General features: G+C 42.1%; 3 protein-coding genes across 6 annotated transcripts in view; 1 reads left to right on the top strand and 2 right to left on the bottom strand.

Annotated features, from left to right (window-relative positions):
- The window catches only part of rbm34 (RNA binding motif protein 34), a 10002-nt gene extending 5142 nt beyond the window's left edge, over window positions 1-4860 (top strand). For both annotated transcript variants that reach the window (XM_079663501.1, XM_079663500.1), the window contains 6 exons: window positions 1486-1529; window positions 1764-1847; window positions 2023-2086; window positions 2246-2288; window positions 2371-2489; window positions 3770-4860. In XM_079663501.1, coding sequence (XP_079519627.1) covers window positions 1486-1529; window positions 1764-1847; window positions 2023-2086; window positions 2246-2288; window positions 2371-2489; window positions 3770-4132 — 717 coding nt within the window. In that variant the 3' untranslated portion in view covers window positions 4133-4860. The remainder of the gene's footprint in view (window positions 1-1485; window positions 1530-1763; window positions 1848-2022; window positions 2087-2245; window positions 2289-2370; window positions 2490-3769) is intronic.
- A 6853-nt stretch (window positions 4861-11713) lies between these two features.
- LOC307028375 (E3 ubiquitin-protein ligase TRIM21-like) overlaps window positions 11714-25610 on the bottom strand; it is a 33480-nt gene continuing 19583 nt past the window's right edge. The window contains exons 1-2 of one of the 3 annotated variants that reach the window (XM_079663338.1): window positions 15514-15638; window positions 11714-14041 (exon numbers count right to left, since the gene is read on the bottom strand). In XM_079663338.1, the coding sequence (XP_079519464.1) occupies window positions 12405-14039 (1635 nt within the window). In that variant the 5' untranslated portion in view covers window positions 14040-14041; window positions 15514-15638 and the 3' untranslated portion in view covers window positions 11714-12404. Of the gene's footprint in view, window positions 14042-15005; window positions 15138-15513; window positions 15639-25610 lie in introns of those variants that run through there. The other 2 variants (XM_079663337.1, XM_079663339.1) reach the window with 2 other exon arrangements.
- Window positions 16666-19862, bottom strand: LOC307045517 (E3 ubiquitin-protein ligase TRIM47-like; the record flags this gene model as incomplete). The annotated part of the gene is made up of 1 exon (XM_079691211.1): window positions 16666-19862. One exon carries the CDS (start codon window positions 19860-19862, stop codon window positions 18900-18902), a length of 963 nt encoding a protein of 320 aa, XP_079547337.1. The 3' UTR covers window positions 16666-18899.

Genomic DNA, 25610 nt, shown 5'->3' with positions numbered 1-25610 from the left:
GCTCCTACAACTTTCTATTTTTTGTACTCTCTAGATTTAAAAAGTCACTAAGCAGAGCAATTGGGGGGTTGAAATATGGCGCTCTGATGAAGAAGAGTTTGAGTCAATCAGCTCCTCAGTCTTAACCTACAGTATCAGGGTGCCTTTACACACCAGACACTTGGTGTCATAAAGAGAGGAGGAGAACGAGTCAGGAAGACTGACGGACATGTTCTTCCAGCTCTCGTACCTATCTCCCATAAGGAGGGGCTGCCCTAGCATTTTGTTGTTGTTACCAGTTTATGACCGGGCAACTCTTGGTTAGAGATAGATATTGTTGTGGGACACCTGGAACACATCCTTCTCGGGGTGTAGATGACCCCGAGCCATAAGCGACAACAAATTTGATTCAGTGTCCTCAGCTATTTAGTCTATCTATTGAAGAATGTTGATTATTACACTCTGATAGTTAAAACCTGGAGCTACAGGAGGGGTCTTCAGAATTGATTGTGGCATCTCTACCGTGTGGTCAGACCGTGGCCCGTGACATGTCTTGTGAATTTTCCGGCCGAAGCTCCAAATAAACCGTCAGTGTTTGCCATCAAAGCTCCAGCTCTCTTAACTCATTCACACCAACGGAGTTTCAGGGCCGGTTCGGAGCTGGAGCTTGAAAAGCAGCGAGTTTTCCTGTTCACACCGCAGCGGAGCAGCCTCTTGGCTCCGGAATCCGGTTCATTTCGAGCACCAAAAAATTGTCCGGCCAGAGCAAAACACACACAAAAAGCCGGCGTTTTATCCAGTTTGTACACAACGAGTGAGAAACTTAACAAGCAGCAGAGGTCCACTGAAGAGACCAGCTACCTACTGGGAATCTGGTCTTCTGAAGAGGTACAGAGGAAGCTGGAGCACAATCGGCCATTGTTGTCGGTGTCAGCTGTGAGGGGTTTCCTTATGGTTTGGCTTTTTGAAGCAGGCACGCAAACGGTTACGTCATGACGCAAACGATGACGCAATGACGCAGCACCAGTCGGACTCTGGGCAGTGTGAAAAGAGCCGGAGCTAAACCGAAGAACCGGTTCTGAACCTGAAAAGCTCTAGCACTGAACTTGAACCGGAGTTGCGTTGGTGTGAATGAGGTATCTGAGTCCTGACTCCAATTGCTTCAGAAGTTTCCCGCACAACTTTCACATGACACATTTCACCAATGTTGAACTTCAGTTATTCCCCCCCTCCTCCAAGAAAAATACGCTGATGGTTGGGATTCTGTAGAAATCTATTGATTCAATGTAGGTGTGATTAAGCTTATCCTTTAATCAAGTAGAACTCTCACTGAATCTAATTTCTCTGAGGCACACTGTAAGAATCTTCTGTAGGAATCTTTAACATCCTGTAGGAAAATGGTTCTCGTGTTCACTTCAATACATTCAGAGCTCTGTAGCAGCTGCTTGTAGTGATATTAAAACAAAGTGTTATCTTCTAAAGATCTGTTGTGTTTGTTCCCTGCAGGTCAGAGAGGACCCCGCCATGTCCCGCAAACTAGCAGCTATTCAGTAAGTTACTGTAACACGAAGAGTTAGAAACAGATGAACTGTCTTTAAGGCGAGGCATGTTTCAAATATCAACAAGTAAGCAATTAAAAGTGGTTGATAAAAAACTATAAAAAAGCCTTTGGACATAAGATTACAGAATCTATACTAAAAGCTGCACTGTAAGATAAAGATCGTTTTTAGATTGAATTATTTTAGTGTCATCCTCTCCTTAAAGATATACCTTTTACTTTACAGGCGCAAAGTTCATCCCAAGAAGCAAAGCATGAACGCCTACGTGGTGTTTAAAGACGAGGAAGGAGTCACCAAGGCGTTGGAGAGGTCAGCCATACACACACACACACACACACACACACACAAACACAGAGATTAACTCTTTGCATGTAACTCAACACTCTCTCTCTGTGTGTGTGTGTGTGTGTGTGTGTGTGTGTGTGTGTGTGTGTGTGTGTGTGTGTGTGTGTGTGTGTGTGTGTGTGTGTGTGTGTGTTCACAGGAACGGCATGGAGATCGAGAAAGGTTTTCACATTCGAGTGGACAAAGTGACGGAGAGCTCAGCAGTGAGTCTCCACATCATCTGATATCTGGGATTAGTTTTAGTAACAGTTGCTGATTTTATTCTCTGTGTGTATTCAAACATTTTGGGTTTTAAGTTGCTATATGTTGAACGTTTATTATGTATCATTATTATATTCATTGAACTCATTCTCGCCTTGCAGCACGATCACAAACGCTCCGTATTCGTGGGGAATCTTTCGTTCGGTGAGCCTCCCTGCCTTTTTTTTAACGTTCAAAATAGTTGTTGTTTGTCATGTTGACGCTAACCTGCTGTTTGTGTTTTCAGAGATAAACGAGCTGTCTTTCCGGCAGCACTTTGAGGAGTGCGGCGATGTGGAGGGCGTCCGGCTGGTTCGAGACCAGAACTCCGGCCTGGGGAAAGGGTTCGGATACGTCCTGTTTGAGGTACGACCACACAGAGGCTGCTCTACTGTTTCGCTTTGTGTCCTGGATGTGGATATCTGCACAATTTGTCCCTTCCTTTGTGATAGCCATAGGATCTTTTTAAAGAAAGCTCAAAACGCGGTTAACATTTTAAACATCTTGTAGGAGCCATATTTTAAAATGTATAATTTGATATTGTGTGTGTATATAGATATTTGAACATTGTAATTCTTTGTTATTAGTATTATTATATAATTTATCAGCCGTTGTAAAATTGACGTCATAGCCGACCGCAGCTGCTGGTAATTAGAAGTGAGAAAGAAAAAGAATCACGGAGCAATATCGTTTTTTGAACTTTAAAAATATATGTTTGTAATGATATCTTTTGTTTAAATTAAAGGTGGGATATGTCATTTATTTAAGAAACACTTTTTGTTATATTCCATGGAATGCTCTTAACATCCCGATAGCAATGAATACATTGAATGCTTTGACAATAAATACATAACAATATGTCATCTCTGGAAGCCGTAGTACTGTAAAAAGCACAACCAATCATCTGAGCCGGCCCGGCTAAAATAACTGGATGGCCTACGTGCCTGTCAGCCTTCCATCTGTGCACAAACTTATCTCGTGCCCTCATTGGTCATGTGTGCGTTCGTGTGAATTGGAGGAGGGGCTCTGTATGGAAGTAGCAGATTTCTTCCGGTTGTGTATTTTCAAATTCTAGCGCACTCGAGCTGGTTTCTCCAAACTTACCTACCCCACCTTTAAGAGTCAACCAAAGTATCCTGAGACGTATTTTAGTTGGAGTCAAGCTTATTGCTACTTGTGGATATATCGATTTTTTAGATTAGACGGAACTACACATCTTTCTTCATTGTTGTTGTTTGTTCCTCTTACGCTCAGCTCTATCAGTTAGATAAGAGAGTAACGCCTAAACAAAGTAAGCCTGATATCTGTTTAATCATAAATTATAATGTTATTAGGATATTAGACACAGATCTTCAAGTCATCATTAAAAACCCACCTGTTCACCATGGCCTTTGACCCCTAACCCATCACAGTCCCCCTTCTTCCACTCCTACTGCTATTTATTTAATTCATACTTTATTATTTGCCCCTTTTGTTTGTTTGTTGCCTTGCCTTGTTGTTCACCATGTAAAGCGGCCTTGGGTCCCTTGAAAGGCGCTATACAAATGTAATCTATTGTTATATTGCCGCCCTTCTCAAGGTTATTTTCTGTTTTTCTACACCAGGTTTGACGTGAGATTTAATTGTTTTGTATCTTTGTGTCTCAGAGCGCAGACTCGGTGCAGCTGGCGTTGGAGCTCGATGGATCGAAGCTGGAGACCAGGACCATCCGGGTGAAGAGGTCGGTGAAGAAGGAGAAGCAGAAGAAGACTCCGGAGGGAAAAGGAGCTCCAGGGAGACCAGGAAAGGGACCAATGAAGGGACCAATGAAGGGACCTATGAAGGGCTCGGGGCCAGAGAAAGGAGGCGCCCGGGGGGGTTTCAAAGCTCAAAATAAATTCTCTGGAAACCGACCGACTGCGGCTACAAGCTCCGGCTCTTTCAAAGGAGAGATGACAGATCCGAACAAAAAGAGTAAAAAGAAAGGACCGAAGAAGCCCAGAAAGCCCAGAAAGACTGTCCACATCTGATTTACATTGAAAACATAAACGTGTGTGTGAGGTCTCTAGCTGTGTGTTAGCTTTTAAAACTCTGTCAGGAGGAAGAAGCAGAAGCAGGTTCACTGAGGTATCTGGAGAATTAAGAACAGGCTTTGTACGATAGTCCATTTTCCAAGTTCTTCTCAGTAAATGTTATTTTCCCGACAGCTCTAATGTTGCTTATTCCAGTTACATCCACTTTGGAAAACCATCAAGTCCAAGAAAGCTTTGAAGGTGGAGTCTGTGATTCTGTATTGTAGGTATTTGAATTCTACACAAGAACAAAACTCACCCTCCCATCAGTGCTCCTAGTGAAGGTTAGCTTTAGGGCGGAAGCTAACGATTATATTCTTAATTAATCGTTTGGTTTGTAAAATATCTAATATCTTCAAATAACTTCCAACCAGTTGATCATCAATAGTTGGCGAGTATTTTTCTGTGGATTGACTTATCGTTGCGGCTCTTCTCTTTATTATTCTTTACATGAAAAGTGCCACAAACTAGTGAATCAAACTCAATATAACACAGACTTTAAAATAAAACATTTTTTTTAACTTTTCACTTGTTGTATTGAGTTATGTTGTTCCTGTTGTGTTCAAATAAAAATCTTTAATTGTGTGTGATGCAAAATGTCTTTCTCCAACACAACATAAATCTGTATTTTTGGATGTAAATCTCACACTTCCTTTACTTAAATAAAAGAAGCAATACCCAAACAAGTACAAGTCATGTGTTAAAAGCCTTGTTTTAGTAGAATGAACACTATTAAAGCTACCATATTATATAATACATGATTAAAGTATTATTATTGGAGCTTATTTGAGTACCTTATATGTTACTCATAGTTCAAGCCTTTACAGTCAAATATTTTAGCTGTGGGTTTTTGTGTAAAATGTCTATCTGTAAGTATCTAGAGATCTCAGATAAATGAGGTGAAGCAGAAAGTAATCAAATAGCCTCTGAGGTGTGTTGAAGACGAACAGAGTCGACTGAAGGGATAAAGCCAATCAGTTCCTATGGATTGTGAAGAATTACACTTGAATAATTCACTTTCTACCACAATGCACATCATGAACGTATTAGAACAAAGGCATGTGCTAGATTACTTTCAGGAGAATACTCAGAGGGCACAGGGGAGCTGCTTGTTGTTATTTAGCTAAACCTACTAGAGAACTGAGGTTGTTGAACATAACTGAGTTTAAAAGTCCTCTTAAAAGCCCACCTCAATCAGGGCTACTAGAGGTGCGGCTAGGGGAGACTGCACGATCCCATTGAGGAAAAGTGCATTAGCCAGGCTGTATTTTCATTCAACACATCCCATCAATGGAATTCAATACCACAATCTATAAGAGAGTCCTCATCCTACTACTCATTCAAGCACAGTGTTAAAAAGTGGCTCATTGATAACCAACAGTGTCAGAAATAGACAACATCACTGAATACAGGTAAGGAGCAAGTCATTCACAATACGCACTCACACACACACCTACACCCACACATCAGTGCTGACCATACACTGTATATATATATATATATATATACACATACATATATACACATCTAGACTTACTATGGTTACTACTATTTCCTTTTCTTTATGGCGGTCATTTTTGACCGGGAACACCATGGGTGTTACAAAGTTGACTAAATCATCCAAAATTCAATGAAAGTGGTGATCAGCAATATGTTCAAATGTCTACTGTGAAGGATATCATAAAGCCTTAATGCAATCAAATGTAAAACTAAAAAGTTATGATTGATGAAAGTAGTAAATCGGTCAGATTTGACCCGAAGACAACAGGAGGGTTAATATGTTGATTAATATACACTGTCCCTTGTTTTAAATAAATCAATTTAAATTAAATTAAATGTCATTGTATTCATGTGTTAAACAGCCACCGTTAGGCCAACTTCTTTTTTTTGTTCATTAGAAACACAACTTATCTAACAATAGTTATTAAACAAAATGCCTCTTGAGGGCATGAAGAGACAAACATTTGTCAAAAAGTCAACCCAGCTCCCATTAGACTCCTATGTAAAAAAAGATCTGGATATTTCTTCAGAACAGAGAGAAGTACACTTTAGATAAACTGCTCCCATCTTCACATTTACCACACAAAACCCAAAAAAACAACATATATCAGTTCATTGGGGTTCCCTGATGCTCACTCTCTAGTAATTTTTTTATAGGAGCTATAGTTTTTGAACAGGTGGCAAAATTGTCAGATATAATCCTCAAAGCATTCTTAATGGGACTCAGTGCTGCAGTTGGTTGCCATGGTGTTGCTGGGCAGATTGAAACCTTTGATCTCTGGGCTCACACAGGTGTTATGATTATTTGTTATGATTAGGTGCTCAGCACAGAAACAAACACTGACAAACACACTGGACTTTAACATAGCCTATTCTTTTCTGTCTGATGGAGACTTCATACTGACTTCAACATGTTCCACATATTTTATACATTATTGGTGACGTATGGTTTTAGTCGAAAAGTTTGCAGTCAAAATATTCTGCTGCTTTTCCAATCCTTTTTACTTTCTTTTCTCTTATTAATACACATTCACTCACTACTACTTACATCTGATATTTAACTCCTTCAGCCTACTTTCAGCTGCAGAAACCATTCAACTATTACATTATTCAGCTATTTCAGGACATTGAGACCATACATGTTGTTGTTTATACCTTTTTTAACCTCTTAAACCCCACGGACCCGCGGAAGGGGCCGAAATCACAACATCTGCAAGCAAAAGTGTCTGAGGGCTTCTTAAGATGTAATAAACTATGAATGTTTTATATCCTTGTAACGGGAAGAAACTCAGCTAACTGATATTTTTTTTTTTTTTTTTTAAACCACAATGCTAACTGAAAGCCTCTGAATTAGCAACGAGCGAAAAATGCTAACAGATTAGTGCACAGAAAATCATTCATAAAACCCTTATTATTTATTTTTTCTGCAAATCCAACCCATCGATCTGATCGTGAGATGACACAGAATTGATGGGTACAGACACTATCACTATGTGATAAGCACTCGCAACATTATAAACAAAAACAGACATCAAAACATGTGGCGCTAGGTAGCTAAAAACGCTAACATGGCCTACCTTGGTCGTTGTCTGGTCAGAACTGGTCTTCCATGGCATTAAAATGATAAAAACGCTGCTGAAGTTAATCCATAGGTTAATCCAATGTGTCTGTGTCCCTTTGAAATTATTTCTGATCATCCATAAGCAGTGTTGGGACTAACGCGTTACAAAGTAACGCTAGTTGGAAAAGTGAAAGTGACCAGAGAGGAGTGATGATTGGTTAACGCGGGGTAACATTTCAAAGCCAATCAGAGACTGAGTTGGGCGGGTCTTGCCTTATGGGGAAAATACACACACACGAACACTTGCTAATGCTAACACACACACACACACACACACACACACACACACACACACACACACACACACACACACACACACACACACACACACACACACACACACACACACACACACACACACACACACACACACACACACACACACACACACACACACACACACAGCAACGTTCACCACCAACACACACACACAAACACAATGGCAGATGCAAGTATCAGCGAGAGCAGCACATGGAGCAGCAGCGCATTTACAACTTGGAAATATAACCACTATTTTCAATTTGTGGGGATAAAGGACGCAAAAAATATTACGGTCAAATGTAAACTGTGTGCAGGACAGAAAGCATTGTCCACATCGAATAACAGCAATGCCAATCTCCTGAAGCACCTAACTAATGTACATGGGGCTATAAAACTAGTCGCCAAAGACCCCACCGTCTCAACCACCGGCAGTGACCCAGATGGAGCAACACCATCTAAACAGCCAAAAAACTATTCTTTCAAATCGCCACATGTCATCCAGAGTCAACTAAATAGATTGCCAGGTATGTTGTTGAGGACATGCTGCCCATCGCAACGGTCGAGTCTGTTGCCTTCAGAGAACTAGTCAGCAAAAAACAACACAAACACTTGTATTTGTATTGTTATTATTTTTAAAGTAAAGTAAAGTAACGTGTTACTAGTTACTTTTATAATTTAGTAACTAATAAAGCAACTAGTTACTTTTTTGAGAGCAGTAACTATAACTATTACTAGTTACTTTTTAAAAGTAACTTGCCTAACCCTGTTCATAAGCAATAAACCCTGCTTTTCCGTTTCCAGATGTCAGAGCGAGAGATAGCTTCACTCTCATACAAAACTACATGCGCAAAGCCCCCACCTTTTTGTGTTAACGTTGGTGTCTATGTGAAAACCCCCCTTCGATTCCATTGGCTCTAGCGGTTATAAAGAGATTTCATTCGTCAAAATCGACCAAGGGGGGCCAGAGATATGGAAAATCCACCCAAATGACCCCAGAAGGGTTTTTTTTGTTGCTAAATCTCTCTGAAAAGGTCACATTTCACTTGTTTTGCATCAATCTTGATACAGGGTAGTTATTATATGTTTTACTTTGGATTCCTAAAGCTTTTAGTCATCATCATCCAAGGTTAGTTTTCACTACAAGTAAAAAAATATTTTTGGACGGACACTATAATTTACAGTTTTTGAATATGTTCAATCTGAATTTTCTTTAAAATAAAAAACATCTATATTGATTCTGACTCTTCTACATCCAACTTACAGGTTTATCATTACTTTGAGAAAAAAGATTATTAATTTTCCCCTTTTAGAAGGGAAGATATGGTCATTTGTTCTGGGAATGTCATTTTTGAGCCAGAGACCTGAAAAACAGGCTTGGGGTCTAACAGGGTTAAACATTTCTTTTAAATATTAAGCTTCTTCACTATTTTTCCTACTCTTCCAGTTTAACATTTCACTTTCAAGTTTTCAAGAAAGTCATTGTAATGCATTTGAGCTGTAACAATTTGATTCAAATCATTTCACTTTTCTGCATTTCTCCGTAAGTTCAGCAACACACTTACTTGGTTTTTGTAGCTAAAAGCAGCTACCATTCAGCTAATAAAATATTCAGCTTTTTCTGCATTTTCAGCTAAATTCAGCCACAAATGTTCACAGTTTACAGCATTCGCGTGCATTTTCTGCAGGAAATGCATTTTCTAGTTTTAGGTTCCTTTTGAGAGAAACCAATGTGTCTTATCCCTCTCAACCACTACCTGTTACTGCAGCTCTTGTTAAATCACTTAGCCCAGGGGTGCCCACACTTTTTCAGCTTGGGAGCTACTTTTAAAATGACCAAGCCCAAAAGATCTACCTATAGGGCCGCCCCTGCCCAATCTGTGTCGCGAGCGCGAGGGGGGGGGGGGGGGGGGGGGGGTGCTATTGGAGTAAATGGCGGATAAACTGTGACGCGCTTAGACGAATTGCGCCGCATAAGCACATAATAGTGCGCCACATTTGCGCTTCAGATGAGGAGGTGAGGCCCCCTCATAACTGCATGAACCTGTATGGCACAATACAACTCAGACTGGCTTACCTGTATGTCAATCAAGTGGCAAATGCCATAGTAAGGATGGATTATAGGCTAACTTATAATTTAAAAAAAATAAAAAAAAATAAATATATATATATATATATATATATATATATATATATATATATATATATATATATATATATATTTTTCCATGCCATGCGATCTACCCACACTACCTTTGCGATCGACCGGTCGATCGCGATCGACGTAATGGGCACCCCTGATAGCCTATACCCATAGCCCAAAAAAATCTTCCTCAATAATTAGGATCATTGATGGATGCCTTTAAGCAATTTTAGGGTTGTTAGAAACCTGTAAATTGTTGTAACATCAGGCTTATTTTTTGACTCAAACTAAAATCTTTTGATTTGCAGGTAGCATGGTCATAGTTGAACTATTACATCGACCACCATTGGAAAACCCATTTGTCCTTGGTCAACATGAGAGGTTATCCTGTACATGTTTAACACAAACTGTGTCTCCTCGTCAGTGTTTGGTTTACAGTACAGTGACCCCATGCTTGTCTTTCTTTTGTGTTGCGATAAAATTGTTCAAATCCCATTAGAACGACTTTAAAAAAGGCACTCAGTGGACACTCTGCGCTAGAAAAACAGGAAGTGGTGGAAGTGTGTTACTGTAGTGTAGTACAACCTGGTTCCCCCCCCCTCCTTGCAACAATTGCTCACACACACTGTTGTATCCTAACAGTCGTGCACACACACACATAGGCTATGTATATTCATGTGCGCAAACAAGTAATAAAGACTGCTGAATCACATCACGTCTTATTCGCGTAGCGTAGCTTAGCTTAGTTTAGCTTACAGATCGGTGATATTTGATCATTCTTATTGACTACAATCACAAAAGACAAGCAAAAATACAATGAACTCAGTGCTGAGGTCTACTCTATATGGTATTATCCTGTTAAACTTGCATTACATACCACAGTACTATTTTTTCAATACCATTGATTGACTATTTCTAAATCTGGCTTGAAAGGCCTTTTTCATGCATAACTTTGAGCAACAAATAAAACAGCAGTTATTGTTTTTTTAGAATCAAAAATGAGATGAAATGTAATCCTGCTTACCTTAACATATACTGAGTTTTGAACCACTGAAATACAAAAATTAAATAAAACGCTATTTGCCATGTTTTTTAAAAATCTTGCCAGATTTATAGATTGGTTTTGATCCTTGACATACGGAAACCCATTAAGTTTTCCTATTGTGTTTTTAAGACTTTCCCATCATACTGTGATGAATTAGGGGGGAGGGAAAGCCGACTAGAAAGAGAAACCCCCCTGGGGTCTAGACACTGGTGGTGGTGAATACTAAGGGAAAATAAAATCCGGAGTGATGAGGGTTCTTCTGGGCTGTCCTGCCTTGGATCTGAACGGCTGGAGGAGGAGGAGGGTTGCATAAATTCTCCTGAACGATGCTGACGGGGGAGAGAAGAGCAGATTTAAACGTTTTGCCAGGTGTGCTGTAATTGGCTGTGGGAATGAGACACAGCCGATTGGTTTAGCTGGGGTGAGTTGCGCCTTTTGCTAATTGAGAAAATGGGGCGAGTGAGTGAGGGAGAAATTGAAGGAGAGCGTGGGAACCAGTCTTCTTGAAAGAATTTACGCTGAGCTTCATTTCACCCAGTTGTTTCTACCACACACAACAAACACACATAAGTGTTGACACAATGCAAACAAATGTAGGACATCATGTTGATTCAGCGTTTTATATCACAAGGGGGGAAACTAGTTTTATAAAAAGATGGCAAAACTACAGGAAGCAAATGGTAGGGCTTAAGTCAAACTGTTATATCCTTAAAGATTATCATTAAATCAAACCCTTTTTTTTCCTTTTTATGAGTTGTTGGCATAAATACTTGTATAATACTAAACTCTGTAGTTAGTTACCTCATTGTAAAGAGTAGTTTAGTGTTATAGTGACTGCCTTCACTCATCAAAGTGAATGCTATCTCACTGATATCAGCCCCACTGTTTTCTGCTCTACAGCCGCACAATATCCAATCACTGCTAGTGGAAACACACATTTCATCCTACAAGCTCTTCAAACTCAAAGCCAGATGTAATACAAGTTATTATTTTATTTGTGAATTAGCTACAGGGAATGTGTCATGAAATAGAAATGATATGTAAATTATGCTTTCCTGTTCACAGTTTAGTGCTCGAGTCCCTGCTTTCTCAGACCTTGTGTTCAACATGCAGTTTATTTTAATGTTTTTAATTCAAAATCACATATTTACAGATGTCTTTCATTCATAAGCCCTTTTACCAGTATTCACTATAACACCTGGCATGTAAATATACAAGTTAACAGTTATTAACCAAACCGTTTTTATGTCATATTATTTAGCTTCATTTACCTATACTATTATTCATATTTCATTTTGTAGACACTACAGGCATGGAATAGACTTTTCTCTTAAATGACCCTTTATGACACACTGTTAAACATTTATTTTGCTTATTGATCACAACTTCAGCTTGACAAATGTGGTGTATTTGGAAACAATGGCTCCTTCTTGAAGTTAAAGTAATTACCTGTGGCTTTATAAAAGCTTTAATACATATATTCTCCATATGTGTTAGAATAAGTGTTGATTTGATAATTGTTGAGTAAATGAATGCTTCCAATAATGTGTTGTATGTAATTATACATAAAGAATGACATTTAATTCAATCAGCACAGTAAACTTATTATGTAGAAAATAAAATGGAAACTATACAGTTCTGACTACAACAGTGATTAGGTGACTCAGACAGGAGAGATGATCAGAGGGGCAGCGTTTTTACGGCCATATTTACCACCAGGGCTAAAGTATGGGTAGAGTTTCTCAGTGAAGGAGCAGCCAGTAAAGGAGTAGATAAGAGCTGCAGCATCTACGTCATAAAAGGAGACCAGACCCTCCTCATAATCCACAAACACCCCCACCTTCTTAGGCCTTGACTTCAGAGAGAGAAGGACTGCAGGTTCATCATTGGCTTTGTACTCATTTCCCTCTCTCAGCCATATAATCCAGAAACCATCTTCAGCGCTCATTGGAATATCTCCCTTCCTGTTGATCGACCTTCTGGCCACTCCTAAATCCCACTCTGTCTTTCCTTTAACTTGAACCTCAAAGTAAAATTTGCCTGAAGAGAAACTCTGCTTTCCTAAAACACAGATATCATCAGAAAATCTTTCTCTGTTGTTTGGGAGATACTTTTCAACATCACCATCACGGACTTGTTTTCCATCACGCGACAGAATGAGACCGGGATTTGCTGTATTAGGATCAAGAGTCACATCCACTGCGTACTTCTGGACCCTCTTCAGTTCAGCTTCAATCAGCTTCTTCACCTCTTGGCTGAGTGTCTCCTCCAGCTGAACCACAGCTCTCACCACAGTCCCTTCATATGATGATGGAGGGATGCTGACCTTTGTCCAGTCCTTGGTGAGTGATGGGTGTTGGATGTTTAGGGACTGGACACCCTGGAGAAAATGGAGGTGGTCTTCAGACCGTGAGAGATGCTCCGCCACAGAGCTTCTCTTCTTCAGCTCAGAGATTTCCTGTTCCAGTTCTTTGATGAAGTCTTCAGCCCGTTTCATTCTCATGTTCTGCTTCCCTTCTATTGTTTGGATGAACTCATTCAGGTTTCTCTCAACAGACTCCTTCAGAGCAGTAAAGACCTGAACCCCTTCTGCTACCTCTCTGTCTGCATCTTCCTTACTGAGGTCCACTGAGTGTTTGAGCTCCTCAATCTTCAGTTGTCTCTTCTGGATCATTTCCTGAATTCTAGCCTCTTTCTTTCCCAGCGCTGCCTTTTTACCTTCATATCCTTCTTTCAGAGGAACCACATCATGCATCTTGTGGTCTAAAACAGTGCAGAGCATACAGACACATGTCTGGTCGGTCTTACAGAACAGCTCCAGAGGTTTATCGTGCTTCGGACACATCCTGTCTTCCAGGTTCTCCACAGGGTCGATCAGCTGATGTCTTTTCAGTACTGACTTTGTCAGATGAGGCTCCAGGTGAGTCTCACAGTAGGAGGTCAGACACACCAGGCAGGACTTCAGGGCCTTCAGTTTGGTTTCAGTGCAGACGTCACAGGGAACTTCCCCTGGTTTGAAGACTTGTTGCTCTGAGCTGCTGCTGGCTTTCTGTTGAGCCGACTGTCTGAACTGAGCGACCATGTCTGAGAACAAAGTGTTAACGTGCAGTTCAGGTCTTGTGTTGAACTCTTTTATACATATGGGACACTGGCACCTGTCACTTGTATCCCAGTGTTCAGTGATGCAGTCTTTACAGAAGTTGTGTCCACATGGTATAGTGACTGGATCAGTGAACAAATCCAGACAGATGGAGCACAGGAACTGATCTTTAGATGGCAGGTAGTTTGCAGCAGCCATATCTACACACATGTGAAAGAAAAGAAAAAACATTTGAAACATCAATCATCAATTCATATTATAGTTTTAAAGAAAGAAGTCTGATAACTTGTAACAAGCCATGAGCAACCGTGACCATTTAACTCTGACAGGGTCAAGCATGCATCTCTGGCAAACAGCCAGGGGCGGACTGGCCATTGGGAATACCGGGAGTTTTCCTGGTGGGCCGGTGCTGTGCGTGGGCCGGAGGGCCAAAAAAAAAAAAGAATTAAAAAATGTTTTGCCTAAATCCTACCGGCCCACATTTGTAAGTGGCCACACCCCTCCAGGGAGTGGCTGGGAAACGGGGTTCAGGAGGAGTGGCTGTCCGTAGGATAGAAAAGGGGGAAGTGAAGACTGACTCAGAGGTCGCGCGGCCGTGGAGTAGAACGTGTTGCCCACATTCTGTTACTGAGTTTAGGCTAGTTAGCTAGCAGGTATATTGTTTTGGGTGCAGTCACTTTTTCCTCCACTTGCTGTTCAAATAAATGCTGAAAGAAAAAGTCAATCTGTTTACAGTTCTGTTTACAGTTCTGTTTCATATGGGTGTTGAGAGATGTATCCATAGATTTAGTCCCTAATGTTGCTCTCAAAGTGCACCAGATTGATGCATTTCACTTCAACATTTAAAAAACAAAATCTTCCCGGGGGAGCATGCCCCCGGACCCCACTAGAGGAGGTGAGGTCCACCACCGGCCCACACCCCCTGTTAAATTGTTTCACCCACATTGAGGATGCTTCCTACGCCCATGTTTTATTCCATGCGTCAAGTCAGGCAAATTGGGTCCAAATGTTATTGCATCAATGATCTGTTAACATTCAAATCAATAAATATATGCTGTAACTATTTTGCTCTAGGCAACTCAAGGGCTCAGGTAATGTGATTACTATATGAATAATGGTCCAAAATAACATTAAATGCAAAGGGTTTTTTGTTAAGTAACATACTTTCGTTGCCGGCCGGCCGATACATGCTGCGCATTAAGTGGGCCTGTCTGTCAATTAATCCCCGGGCCACTTTTTCCCCCCAGTCCGACCCTGCAAACAGCAATGAAAATATAGGTTTTCTCGATCATTTTTTTATTGAAAAATAACAATGCTCTTCTTACTGCGTGACCATAACAATTAATTTACTCTGGCTGCTTCACATTAAAAGCATCCAACTGTTTCTCCAATGGAAAGATATTATTTTGAAACAGCTAGAGGAAATGGGTAAAGCATTATGTAGGAAGTGATCAGCAAACCATAATAATAGCAGGAAAGTGAAACTCCTCACCACAGAGATTCAGTTACAAGTTACTAAAGCACTAAGAGCTGATACAAAGAGAATGTTTAAGCTGTTTAACGTGGACTCTATATCATATAGTCTATATGGTTATGTTGTTAGAGAAAAACAAGTTGGACTTTTGTGTTAATCCTGTTTGTTGACAGTGTAAATATAATCAGCTGTACTCACCAGTGTTTGACAGAGACTCTGCTGTGTTGTTGAGAAAGATCTGATTAAATCAGTTTGTATTTTCTGTAGACAGAAACGGAGGCTATTCTCGACTGCAGTGTGGCTGCCTCTCTGACTAACGCAACATTCGTTTCCTGAGTGTGACGTATAAGCTCTCCTCTTTCCACTGTAGCTCCTCCTCTCACTGTCTGCTGGTTTGTTCCCTCCCTCTGATCTGCATGGGTATTGAGAAATACCAGGTGTTCTCTGATAGTTAGGAAGCACAGTTTCTACTTTACAGATGGGAGGGATGAGGTGTGTCAAAAGCTGTGAATACTAAAATCTCTTGACAAAGACATATGCAGGTAGTATGGTCATAGTTGAACTATTACATTGACCACCATTGCAAAAACCCATTTGTCCTTGGTCATCATGAGAGGTTATCCTGTACATGTTTATCACAAACTGTGTCTCCTCATATATCAGTGTTTGGTTTACAGTACAGTGACTCCATGCTTATGTTTCCTTTGTGCTGTGCTCCATCCAGTGGACACTCTGCACCATAACACCAGGAAGTGGTGGAAGTGTGTTACTGTAGTAAAACAACAAAAACATAATGGAAGCAGTGCTGAGGTCTATATCGTATTATCCTGTTAAACTTGCATTACATACCACAGTACTATTTTTGCAATACCATTTATTTAGTATTTTTAAATCTGGCTCAAAAGGCCTTATAAAAATGTGAGGAGATTTTTCACGCATAACTTTGAAGAACAAATAAAACAGCAGATATTTTTTTTTTAGAATCTAAAATGAGATAAAATGTAATCCTGCTTACCTTAATATATACTCTGTTTTTAACCACTGAAATAAAAATAAAAATAAAAGGCTATTTGCCATGTTTTAAAAAAAATCTTGCCTAATTTATAGATTAGTTTTGATCCTTGACATACGGAAACCCATCACGTTTTCCTATTGTGTTTTTAAGACTTGTTTCCTGTCATATAAATAATGCTGAACACATTAATCACACAAACAACAAATTGAAATTAGTATATATTTTTTTTAATTTAAAATGGTGCTTATCAAGATTGTTATCTTGGATGAAAGACAACATATTTAATCCGTTTCAAATTGAGTTCTTGTTTAGTTCAATGATTATAAAAATGTGCTGGGAGGGAAATCATTTGAAAAGGCATTTTTTCAAACTATAAGAAAAAGAGGGTTTTGTGTATGCATGATGAGTTAACATTGAGAAACTGGGAAGAGGTGTATTCTGGCTTTTTGCCAACCCCCGTTAGTCATGTGACCCTGATCACATTGCACCCAGTTGTTTCTACCACACACAACAAATACACATGTGTGTTGACACAATGCAAACAAATGTAGGACATCATGTTGATTCAGCGTTTTATATCACAAGGGGGGAAACTAGTTTTATAAAAATATGGCAAAACTACAGGAAGCAAATGGTAGGTCTAACTGTTATATCCTTAAAAAATATCATGACATCAAACCTAATTCTTCCTTGTATTACTTGTTGGCATAAATATTTGTATAATACTAAGCTCTGTAGTTAGTTACGTCATAGTAAAGAGTAGTCTTTGTGTTATAGTGACTGCCTTCACTCATAAAAGTGAATGCTATCTCACTGATATCAGCACCACTGTTTTCTGCTCTACAGCCGTACAATATCCAATCACTGATAGTGGAAACAAACATTTCATCCTACAAGCTCTTCACACAAAAAGCCATCAACTTATATATTTCTTTTATGTGAATTAGCCACAGGAAATGTGTCATGAAATACAACTGATGTGTAAACCAGTGTTTCCTGTTTAGTGCTCGAGTCCCTGCTTTCTCAGACCAAACATCTAGTTTATTTTACTGTGTTCTTTGATTCATAAGCCATTTTACCAGTAATCAATATAAAACCTGGTGTGTAAATATACAAGTTAACAGTTATTAACCAAACAATTTTTAACACAAATGAGGATTTATCTAATTATTTAGCTTCATTTTTACTTTTTCTAGCAGTATAACTATTACACATATAAAATAAATATACAGTAGAGGCATGTAATAGGCCTTTCTCTTTAATTAAGCTTTACACCAATAACACATTTAATGTTATTATCAACTCTAACTGTAGCTTGACAAATGTGATGTGAGGGTGCAATGCACCCTTATGCACCCCCGTAGAACCGGGCCTGCTCTGACAGGAGAGATGATCAGGGGCCTCATTTATAAAGGGATATATGCTGAAAAAATGGCGTACGCCAGTTTCTACGCAAGTTTTGCGATTTATAAAATACTAACTTGACGGGAAAATTTGCGGTCCTCCACGCAAACTCTAACCGTTAGAGTTTGCGTTAAACTTTCAAGTGAAAGAGTTGACATGCTGAAAACCCAACCCCTGCAGGGGGTCTGGGGAGATTCTCCCACAGGAGATTTTTTGAAATACTATAAAATAGACATTATGGTGCTCCCTTGAGAAGAAAAATAAATAAATCTATTACTACACGATACATTTTAAAAAATGAATGCCATTTTAGTTTTTTGTTACTTTGTTCTGAAAGCTGAAGCTGCTGCTGCTCACAGAGAGAAGAGGGAAGAGGCTGTGTGAATTACTTTGCATTGTGGGTAAGGGTGGATAACCCCCATTGTTCTGTGTGTCAAAATGAAAGACAGCCCACACACCTATCAATCATCAAACCGTGGGGTCTTATTTCATTACGTGTTGATTTCTATCAACACGTAATGTTGTATCTATGTATATAGAGATGTACTACAGCAAAAGCATTCTCCATCGGGATTTCCTGCAACAACACCACGCCGTTATTGTAATTCTAATTGGCCAGAAGACATTATCAAAGATGTTCTATTGAGAAGACGATCACTACGTGACAAAAGATTTCAAAACCGTTTCTAGTCTTCGGTATTTCCAGACAAGTGGCTACTGGAATCAATCTTACTAACTGCTGTCTGTGCAATTTACTCTGTGCGAGTTGGCAGACTTTATTTTGCTACTTTAACATCATTTTTCATGGTGGGGCTAAGCCATTTCTTGGTATGGCTGTAGCCTACCCCAGCAATACCCTGGCGCCACCACTGCCCCCACCTTCTGAGGCTGAGACTTCAGAGAGATACTGACCGACAGATCATCATTAGCTTTGTATTCATTTCCATCTCTCAACCAAAAAGACCAGAAACCCCCCTGAGGGCTCGGTTTGATCGCTCCCTTCCTGTTGATCGACTCTCTGGCCATTCCTAAATCCCACTCGGTCTTTCCTTTAACTTGAACCTCAAAGTAAAATCTGCCTGAAGAGAAACTCTGCTTTCCTAAAACATGATGACATTCAGAAATGTTTTCTCTTTTGTCTGGGAGATTCTTTTCCACATCACCATCACAGTTGATGTTTTACAGACAGGATGAGTTCAGGATGTGCTGTATTATGATCAAGAGTCACATCCACTGCGTACCTCTGGACCCTCTTCAGTTCAGCTTCAATCAGCTTCTTCATCTCTTGGCTGAGTGTCTCCTCCAGCTGAACCACAGCTCTCACCACAGTCCCTTCATACGATGATGGAGGGATGCTGACCTTTGTCCAGTCTTTGGTGAGTGATGGGTGTTGGATGTTTAGGGACTGGACACCCTGGAGAACGTGGAGGTGGTCTTCAGACCGTGAGACATGCTCAACTTTTGCAACTCTCTTCTTCAGCTGAGAGATTTCCTGTTCCAGCTCTTTGATGAAGTCTTCAGCCCGTTTCATTCTCATGTTCTGCTTCCCTTCTATTGTTTGGATGAACTCATTCAGGTTTTTCTCAACAGACTCCTTCAGAGCAGTAAAGACCTGAACCCCTTCTGCTACCTCTCTGTCTGCTACTTTCTTACTGAGGTCCACTGAGTGTTTGAGCTCCTCAATCTTCAGTCGTCTCTTCTGGATCATTTCCTGAATTCTAGCCTCTTTCTTTCCCAGCGCTGCCTTCTTCCCTTCATATCCTTCTTTCAGAGGAACCACATCATGCATCTTGTGGTCTGAAACAGTGCAGAGCATACAGACACATGTCTGGTCGGTCTTACAGAACAGCTCCAGAGGTTTATTGTGCTTCGGACACATCCTGTCTTCCAGGTTCTCCACAGGGTCGATCAGCTGATGTCTTTTCAGACCTGACATTGTCAGATGAGGCTCCAGGTGAGTCTCACAGTAGGAGGTCAGACACACCAGGCAGGACTTCAGGGCCTTCAGTTTGGGTTTGGTTTCAGTGCAGATGTCACAGGGAACTTCCCTTGGTTTGAAGACTTGTTGCTCTGAGCTGCTGCTGCTTCTGGCTTTCTGTTTAGCCGACTGTCTGAACTGAGCTACCATCTCAGAGATAAAAGCATTGACTCTCAAATCCGGTCTTGTGGTAAAATCCTCGTTACACATGGGACACACATGGGGCAACTGTAATTTATATCCCAGTGTTCAGTGATGCACTCTTTACAGAAGTTGTGTCCACATGATGTGGTGACTGGATCAGTGAACAAGTCCAGACAGATGGAGCAAAGAAATGGCTCTTCAGATGGCAGGTAGCTTGCAGCAGCCATATCTACACACATAATGAGGGGGGAAAAGAAAAAACATTTGAAACATCAATCATCAATTCATATCATATATTGTTTTAAAGAAAGAAGTTTGATAACTTCTAACAAGCCATGAGCAACCATGACCATTTAAGTCTGACAGGCTCAAGCATGCAACTCTGGCAAACAGCAAGGAAAATATAGGTTATATCTCACACAGGCTCCGCCCTCTACTGGACTCTATGAGTACTACCTCTCAATCATCACCAACTGACATATCTATAACCGTAGCCGGCCTCCTGGGGCGGGCCTACCTGAATGCGCGCACAAGCCCACCGTATATAAGGCTGCCTCGCGGCCTCTTCAGTGAGCAAGGAACAACTGAGCGCTAAGACGAGAGACAAAAGTTTGAAAAGTTTGGAGAAGTTGAATCATGGACTCCCCACTTTTGGAGCAACGGCCCTGCCCTTCGTGCCCGGGATTGATTGTAGGTGCCGATCTCCACCGCCGATGCTTCGAGTGCCTGGGGTCTGACCACGTGGCGGCCTGCCGCCTGATTCCGCGGCACAGCCGCCGCCGACGTCTGGAGCACTTCCAGGAGCAGTATATGTCGCGCTGGAAGAGGCGGAGGACCAGGACCTCGACGTGGTGGGGATGGAGGAGCCAGGCGGCCCCGTTCGTCGAGGAGGGCGGGTTGTCGCTCAAAGCCATGGAGACAGGGCGCAGTGGCTGCTGCGCCGGCTGGCGAACAGACCCACCTCTGCTGTTCCGAACCGGGCCCAGATCCACTTCACCACCTCCGGGTGAAGCGCCCACTCGCCTGGCAGGGGTCCGCCCCTCGACATGAGGTCGGCCCCCCTGTTCTCCAGACCCAGAATGTGGAGGGCTCTCAGAGATAACACCACCTCTGAAGCCCATAACCATAATTCCTCTGCTGTGTTCAACAAAGCGGCGGAGCGGACTCCGCCCTGCCTGTTGATATATGCCACTGTGGCGCTGTTGTCGCTCCTGACCATTACATGTCTCCCCTGAATTAAGGGTTTGAAATGCTGCAGGACCAACACTACTGCCCGTAGCGCCAGGGGGTTGCTGTGCCGTGTCTCTGTTAGAGACCAGCACCCACCTATAGCTCTCCCCAGATAACTATGAGGTCGTCCAGATAAAAGAAAACTCTCATGCCATGGCCACGCAGCGGCTGGAGCACTGTGGCCACACATTTGCTGAACGTGCGTGGGGGCAGCGAGTAGCCGAACGGTAGCCTGTTGTACTCTCAGGCTATCCCCTGGAAGGCAAAACGCAAATACTTTCTGTGTTTTCGGAGCAATCTTGACATGAAAGTAAGCGTCCCTCAGGTCGATGGTTGTAAACCAATCGCCTGGCTGCACCAGTCCCAGTAACTGTTTTATAGTTAACATCCGTAATTGTCCGCGTGCAATGTGGAGATTCAGACTGCGAAGACCCAGAATGGGCCTGAATTCGTCTGTCTTTTTGGGAACCAGAAAGTACAGGGAATAATGCCCCCCCTCTCTGTCTTGCGTACACACAGCAGAGACTGCCTGTTTTTCCACCAAGGCCTGATCCTCTGGTGACCCGTCCCGCCGCAAAATCCCCCGCGAAGGGAAGCTCTGCCCATGGGAGGTCGACACAGAAAGGGCCGACTCTCTACTGAGGTCCTTGAACGCGCCGCGGCGCGCTTTCGTGGGAGCGCTCTCGTGGGAGCGCGCGCTCCGCCATGATGCTTTCACCCAAACATTCAACAGCATAGTTTATCACTCTCACCCGCGCATGTGCACTAGATGCCTCCTTTACTGGAGTTACAACCTGGGCAGCGAGTGAGGAAACTTTACGGTCAACATTAATTGGCTGTGTGGGTCTTTTTTATTTTTAAAAAGAAGACTTTGATACCAACGGGTTAAACAGGGAGGAGGCGAGATTCGCCCTTGCATCCTGGCCGGAGAAATCACTTCTCTCCGCCAGGACGCTTCCCCCCCGCCGCCAGTCAACTCCTGGAGGACGGAGCTCCCCACCCGGTACCCCTTCGCTGTGGCGGAGCCGGAGAAAGAGCGGGAGCCCGCCGGGTTTGGTCAGTCCGTCCTCGTGAGGGCCGGTACTAGGCCGGTACCTCGGGATGGACCGCGGAGGCAGAGGGCGCGTCAGGAGCTCTAGGGGCTCTGTACCGGCGCCTCTCTCTTCGCCTTACCGCGGAGAGACATGAGCCACATGAGCCAGCGGCAGCATGCGGCTGAGCAGCGCCCTCTCCCCCTCCAGGCGACTTAAGCGTAAAGTATAATTTGAAGTATTAAAATAACGTGTTTATAGCAGAAAGTTCAATAAGATGTCATTCTGGTATATTCATTTTAATGTCACCACATATATTTGTGTGTGTTAAATTTGAAGGGACAAAGTAAATTTTTCCTCTTTTAAATATATCGCAATAGTCTTTTCTTCCACTTTTATGTGTAATCAAAGGGGTGTTTTTTTTGGCTATCTGTGGTTAGGTATAATACAAATGACCTTTTGACATCTGCTTAGAGGTTCCCAGACCTCTGAAGAGGCCCTGAGTCTCTGGCTTCCTCTGTTAATTCCTAAAACTATTATTGATTAAGCCAAAGGGGGTTTTCCTCAAATATAATGCAATTAAAGTCTTGTTAAATTAATGATTCATTTCCTATAGACCCCAAAAGAGGCTTTGAGAATTAGGTCATCCAAGTTAGAGAGACCATAGTCCTTTGTTCTCATTTTTAAATGTGTCCGTTCCAGAAAGCTAACTTTGGAGTGGAAGGGAAGTTTAGAGATGGCCTTAGGGTATGGGAACAATTAACCTTTGTTATTTACCTAATCCTAAAGATGTCATGAGATGATGACTGGTAAATCTATACAATCATAGCTTTCAGAGGGGAAAACATGTGACTGTTGTGTGATAAACTGCAGGATAGAACGTGTGTTCATTTATGTTAAAAAGTCCTCTGTCTGTGAAATTATATTACTCCAAAGCATCAGAAGTGAAACCGACCAATGGAACACTGATAACTCACTGGCTAGCTCGCTCAGAAGTGAACTCGCCAATAACAAATAGCTAGGGAGGAGCAAGCGATACAACTCCTCCCCACCTGTGTATAAATGTTGTGATCATTTTGAAGATCGGCGCTCTTGTTTTTGACTTGCCGTTCCTGAGACGTGTCTCACGCAGTGGTAGAACTTGGGCCCGGAGCATTCTGCATTTTGAAGCTGCTGTTGCAGAGTGCTTCGTGATTAGGTGATTGGGTGATGTATTGTATGTTTTACCATTAAAACAGATTATTGTTTAACCCTTATCCTGGCTTCTTTGACTTTTCCTTCTTTTAAAACAAACTCATAGAGGAACGCGCGGAGCAGAGGTTCTGCCCCAACAAGCGCTGGGTGACCGAGGATATCGATCCGAAGAGCCCTTCCGTGGCAACGCGACGCCACGGTGGCCAGGGACATCACACGACCGGCTGCGGTAGCCATACAGTGGACCAGATTATTCATCTAGCCCATGCAGCTGTCCGAGTTATCACTCCCGTCCTCAGGCGGGGGAGCGGGAGTGTCCTGCTGAGGGAAATCAGCGACACTCCCAATACACCTAGATTACTGGTCGCCGCCGCCATCTGCGCCCCGAGCCTGAATATCTTATCCAGATATTCAAGCATCAGTGGGTGCAGGGGCCTTCTCCCCTCTGCCCACCCGGCTGTCTGCGGAAGCAGATGGGCCGCTAGGCTTTCATCCAGTGGGGGCACACCGGGACACTCCGTGTCTGTGTGGCCCTGCACTCTGAGGATTCCAGCCCATGTCGCCACCGGAGCCTTCGTTCTCAGTGGCTGTCGCACACCGCCAGATGTCTGGCAGGGGGGGTGAAACGAAGGCCGGCTGCGCCGGATGAGCCGGGCCGTAGAACCCCTGACGCAGGTGGCTCACCGGCCTCAGTGGCAGGGTTCATATCAGTATGTAGTGTCTCTACTGTGACAACACCTCTTTTCACCCTCTGTCTGAAACCAGAGCCCAGTCCGCTCTGATTGGTTAGCTGGCCGGCTCTGTTGTGATTGGTCAACCGCTTAGAGATGTCCCACCCCTTATCCTTAACCTATCGCGTACAATGTGTTGGAGCGCTAGCCAATAGCTGTGTGTGTGTGTGTGTGTGTGTGTGTGTGTGTGTGTGTGTGTGTGTGTGTGTGTTTGTGTGTGTGTGTGTGTGTGTGTGTGTGTGTGTGTGTCCCAGCTGGATCTCCTCCAGGAAGAACTTCTGTACCGCCTCAGCGTCCTTCTGGTCGGGACTGCGGGACAAACAGCCGTCAGCAACAGGAAGTCAAACTGTTTCTTTTCAATAATCAGATCTGATCTGTGAGCCACTCGTACTTTTCAAGATGCAAACGCTTATTGTGAAAACTAAATATCAGTGATATAACAACAACAACAACAATGATATGGTAAATAAGATACAGAGATGTTTGCACAGAGATTTCCTAAGGTAAAATGTTTTATATATTTGAGTCACTGAGAAATATTTGTATATATTTTTCAACTTAACCATTTTCCTCTTACTATGAAGCACACTGTACATGATTGACAGGAGATAGGAGGAAAGGTTACAACCATGGTTACAAGACAATAAGGACTGTTTGTGCTCACCTTGGCCATGCCCGCCCTCTCTGTGGCTACGACCAGTATTTTGTAGTTGATGCGGTGGGAGACGGGAAACCAGTATAGTTCAAATTCATTAAGTACTATAATGGAAATAAGTCTTTAACTATGTAGATTATGTCATCCATGACATTTTACTGACATGTGTTTCCAATAAATGTAACTGAAAACGTTCATAATAATAAAGATTAGAAACAGCTTGATACATCTCTAAAGCAAAAGCTTTGCTTCCTAACTATCAGAGAAAACCTGGTATTTCTCAAAACCCATGCAGATCAGAGGGAGGGAAACACCAGCTGCAGTGAGAGGAGGAGCTACACTGGAAAGAGGAGAGCTTACACGTCACACTCAGAAAACGAAAGTTAAGTTAGTTAGAGAGGCAGCCACACGTGTTGCGGTCGAGACTAGTCTCCGTTTCTGTCTAAATAAAATACAAACTGAGTTCATCAGATCTTTCTCAACAACACAGCAGAGTCTCTGTCAAACACTGGTGAGTACATCTGATTATATTTACCCTTCCATACCTTAGGTGGTGCGTGTCGCCATATAGACGCGACGTCCAAATTAAATACGACGGCCGCATGCGAGATGGACAGAAATAAATCGCGAAATAATATGTGACGCGTTTGTGTGTATTGTGTTTGTTTCATTACATTACATTGCATTTAGCTGAAGCTTTTATCCAAAGTGACTTACAGTAAATACATTCGACCAGGAAGATACAACCTTGAAGAAAACAGAATCATATAAGTAGGCCTACATCAGGTTTCATAGAGCCAAACATTTCAAGTGCTACTAACTTAACTGGCTTTAGATAACCCAGTCCTTTATTAGTATATAAGTGCTCTGTTAGCAGTTCTTTGTTAGTAATTATATCGCTCGAAGTGGAGTC

This window comes from Notothenia rossii (genome assembly GCF_949606895.1).
Source record: "Notothenia rossii genome assembly, chromosome: 1".
Taxonomy (NCBI): domain Eukaryota; kingdom Metazoa; phylum Chordata; class Actinopteri; order Perciformes; family Nototheniidae; genus Notothenia; species Notothenia rossii.
Note: the sequence above shows the minus strand (reverse complement) of the source record. Positions and strands in the feature narration are given on the sequence as shown.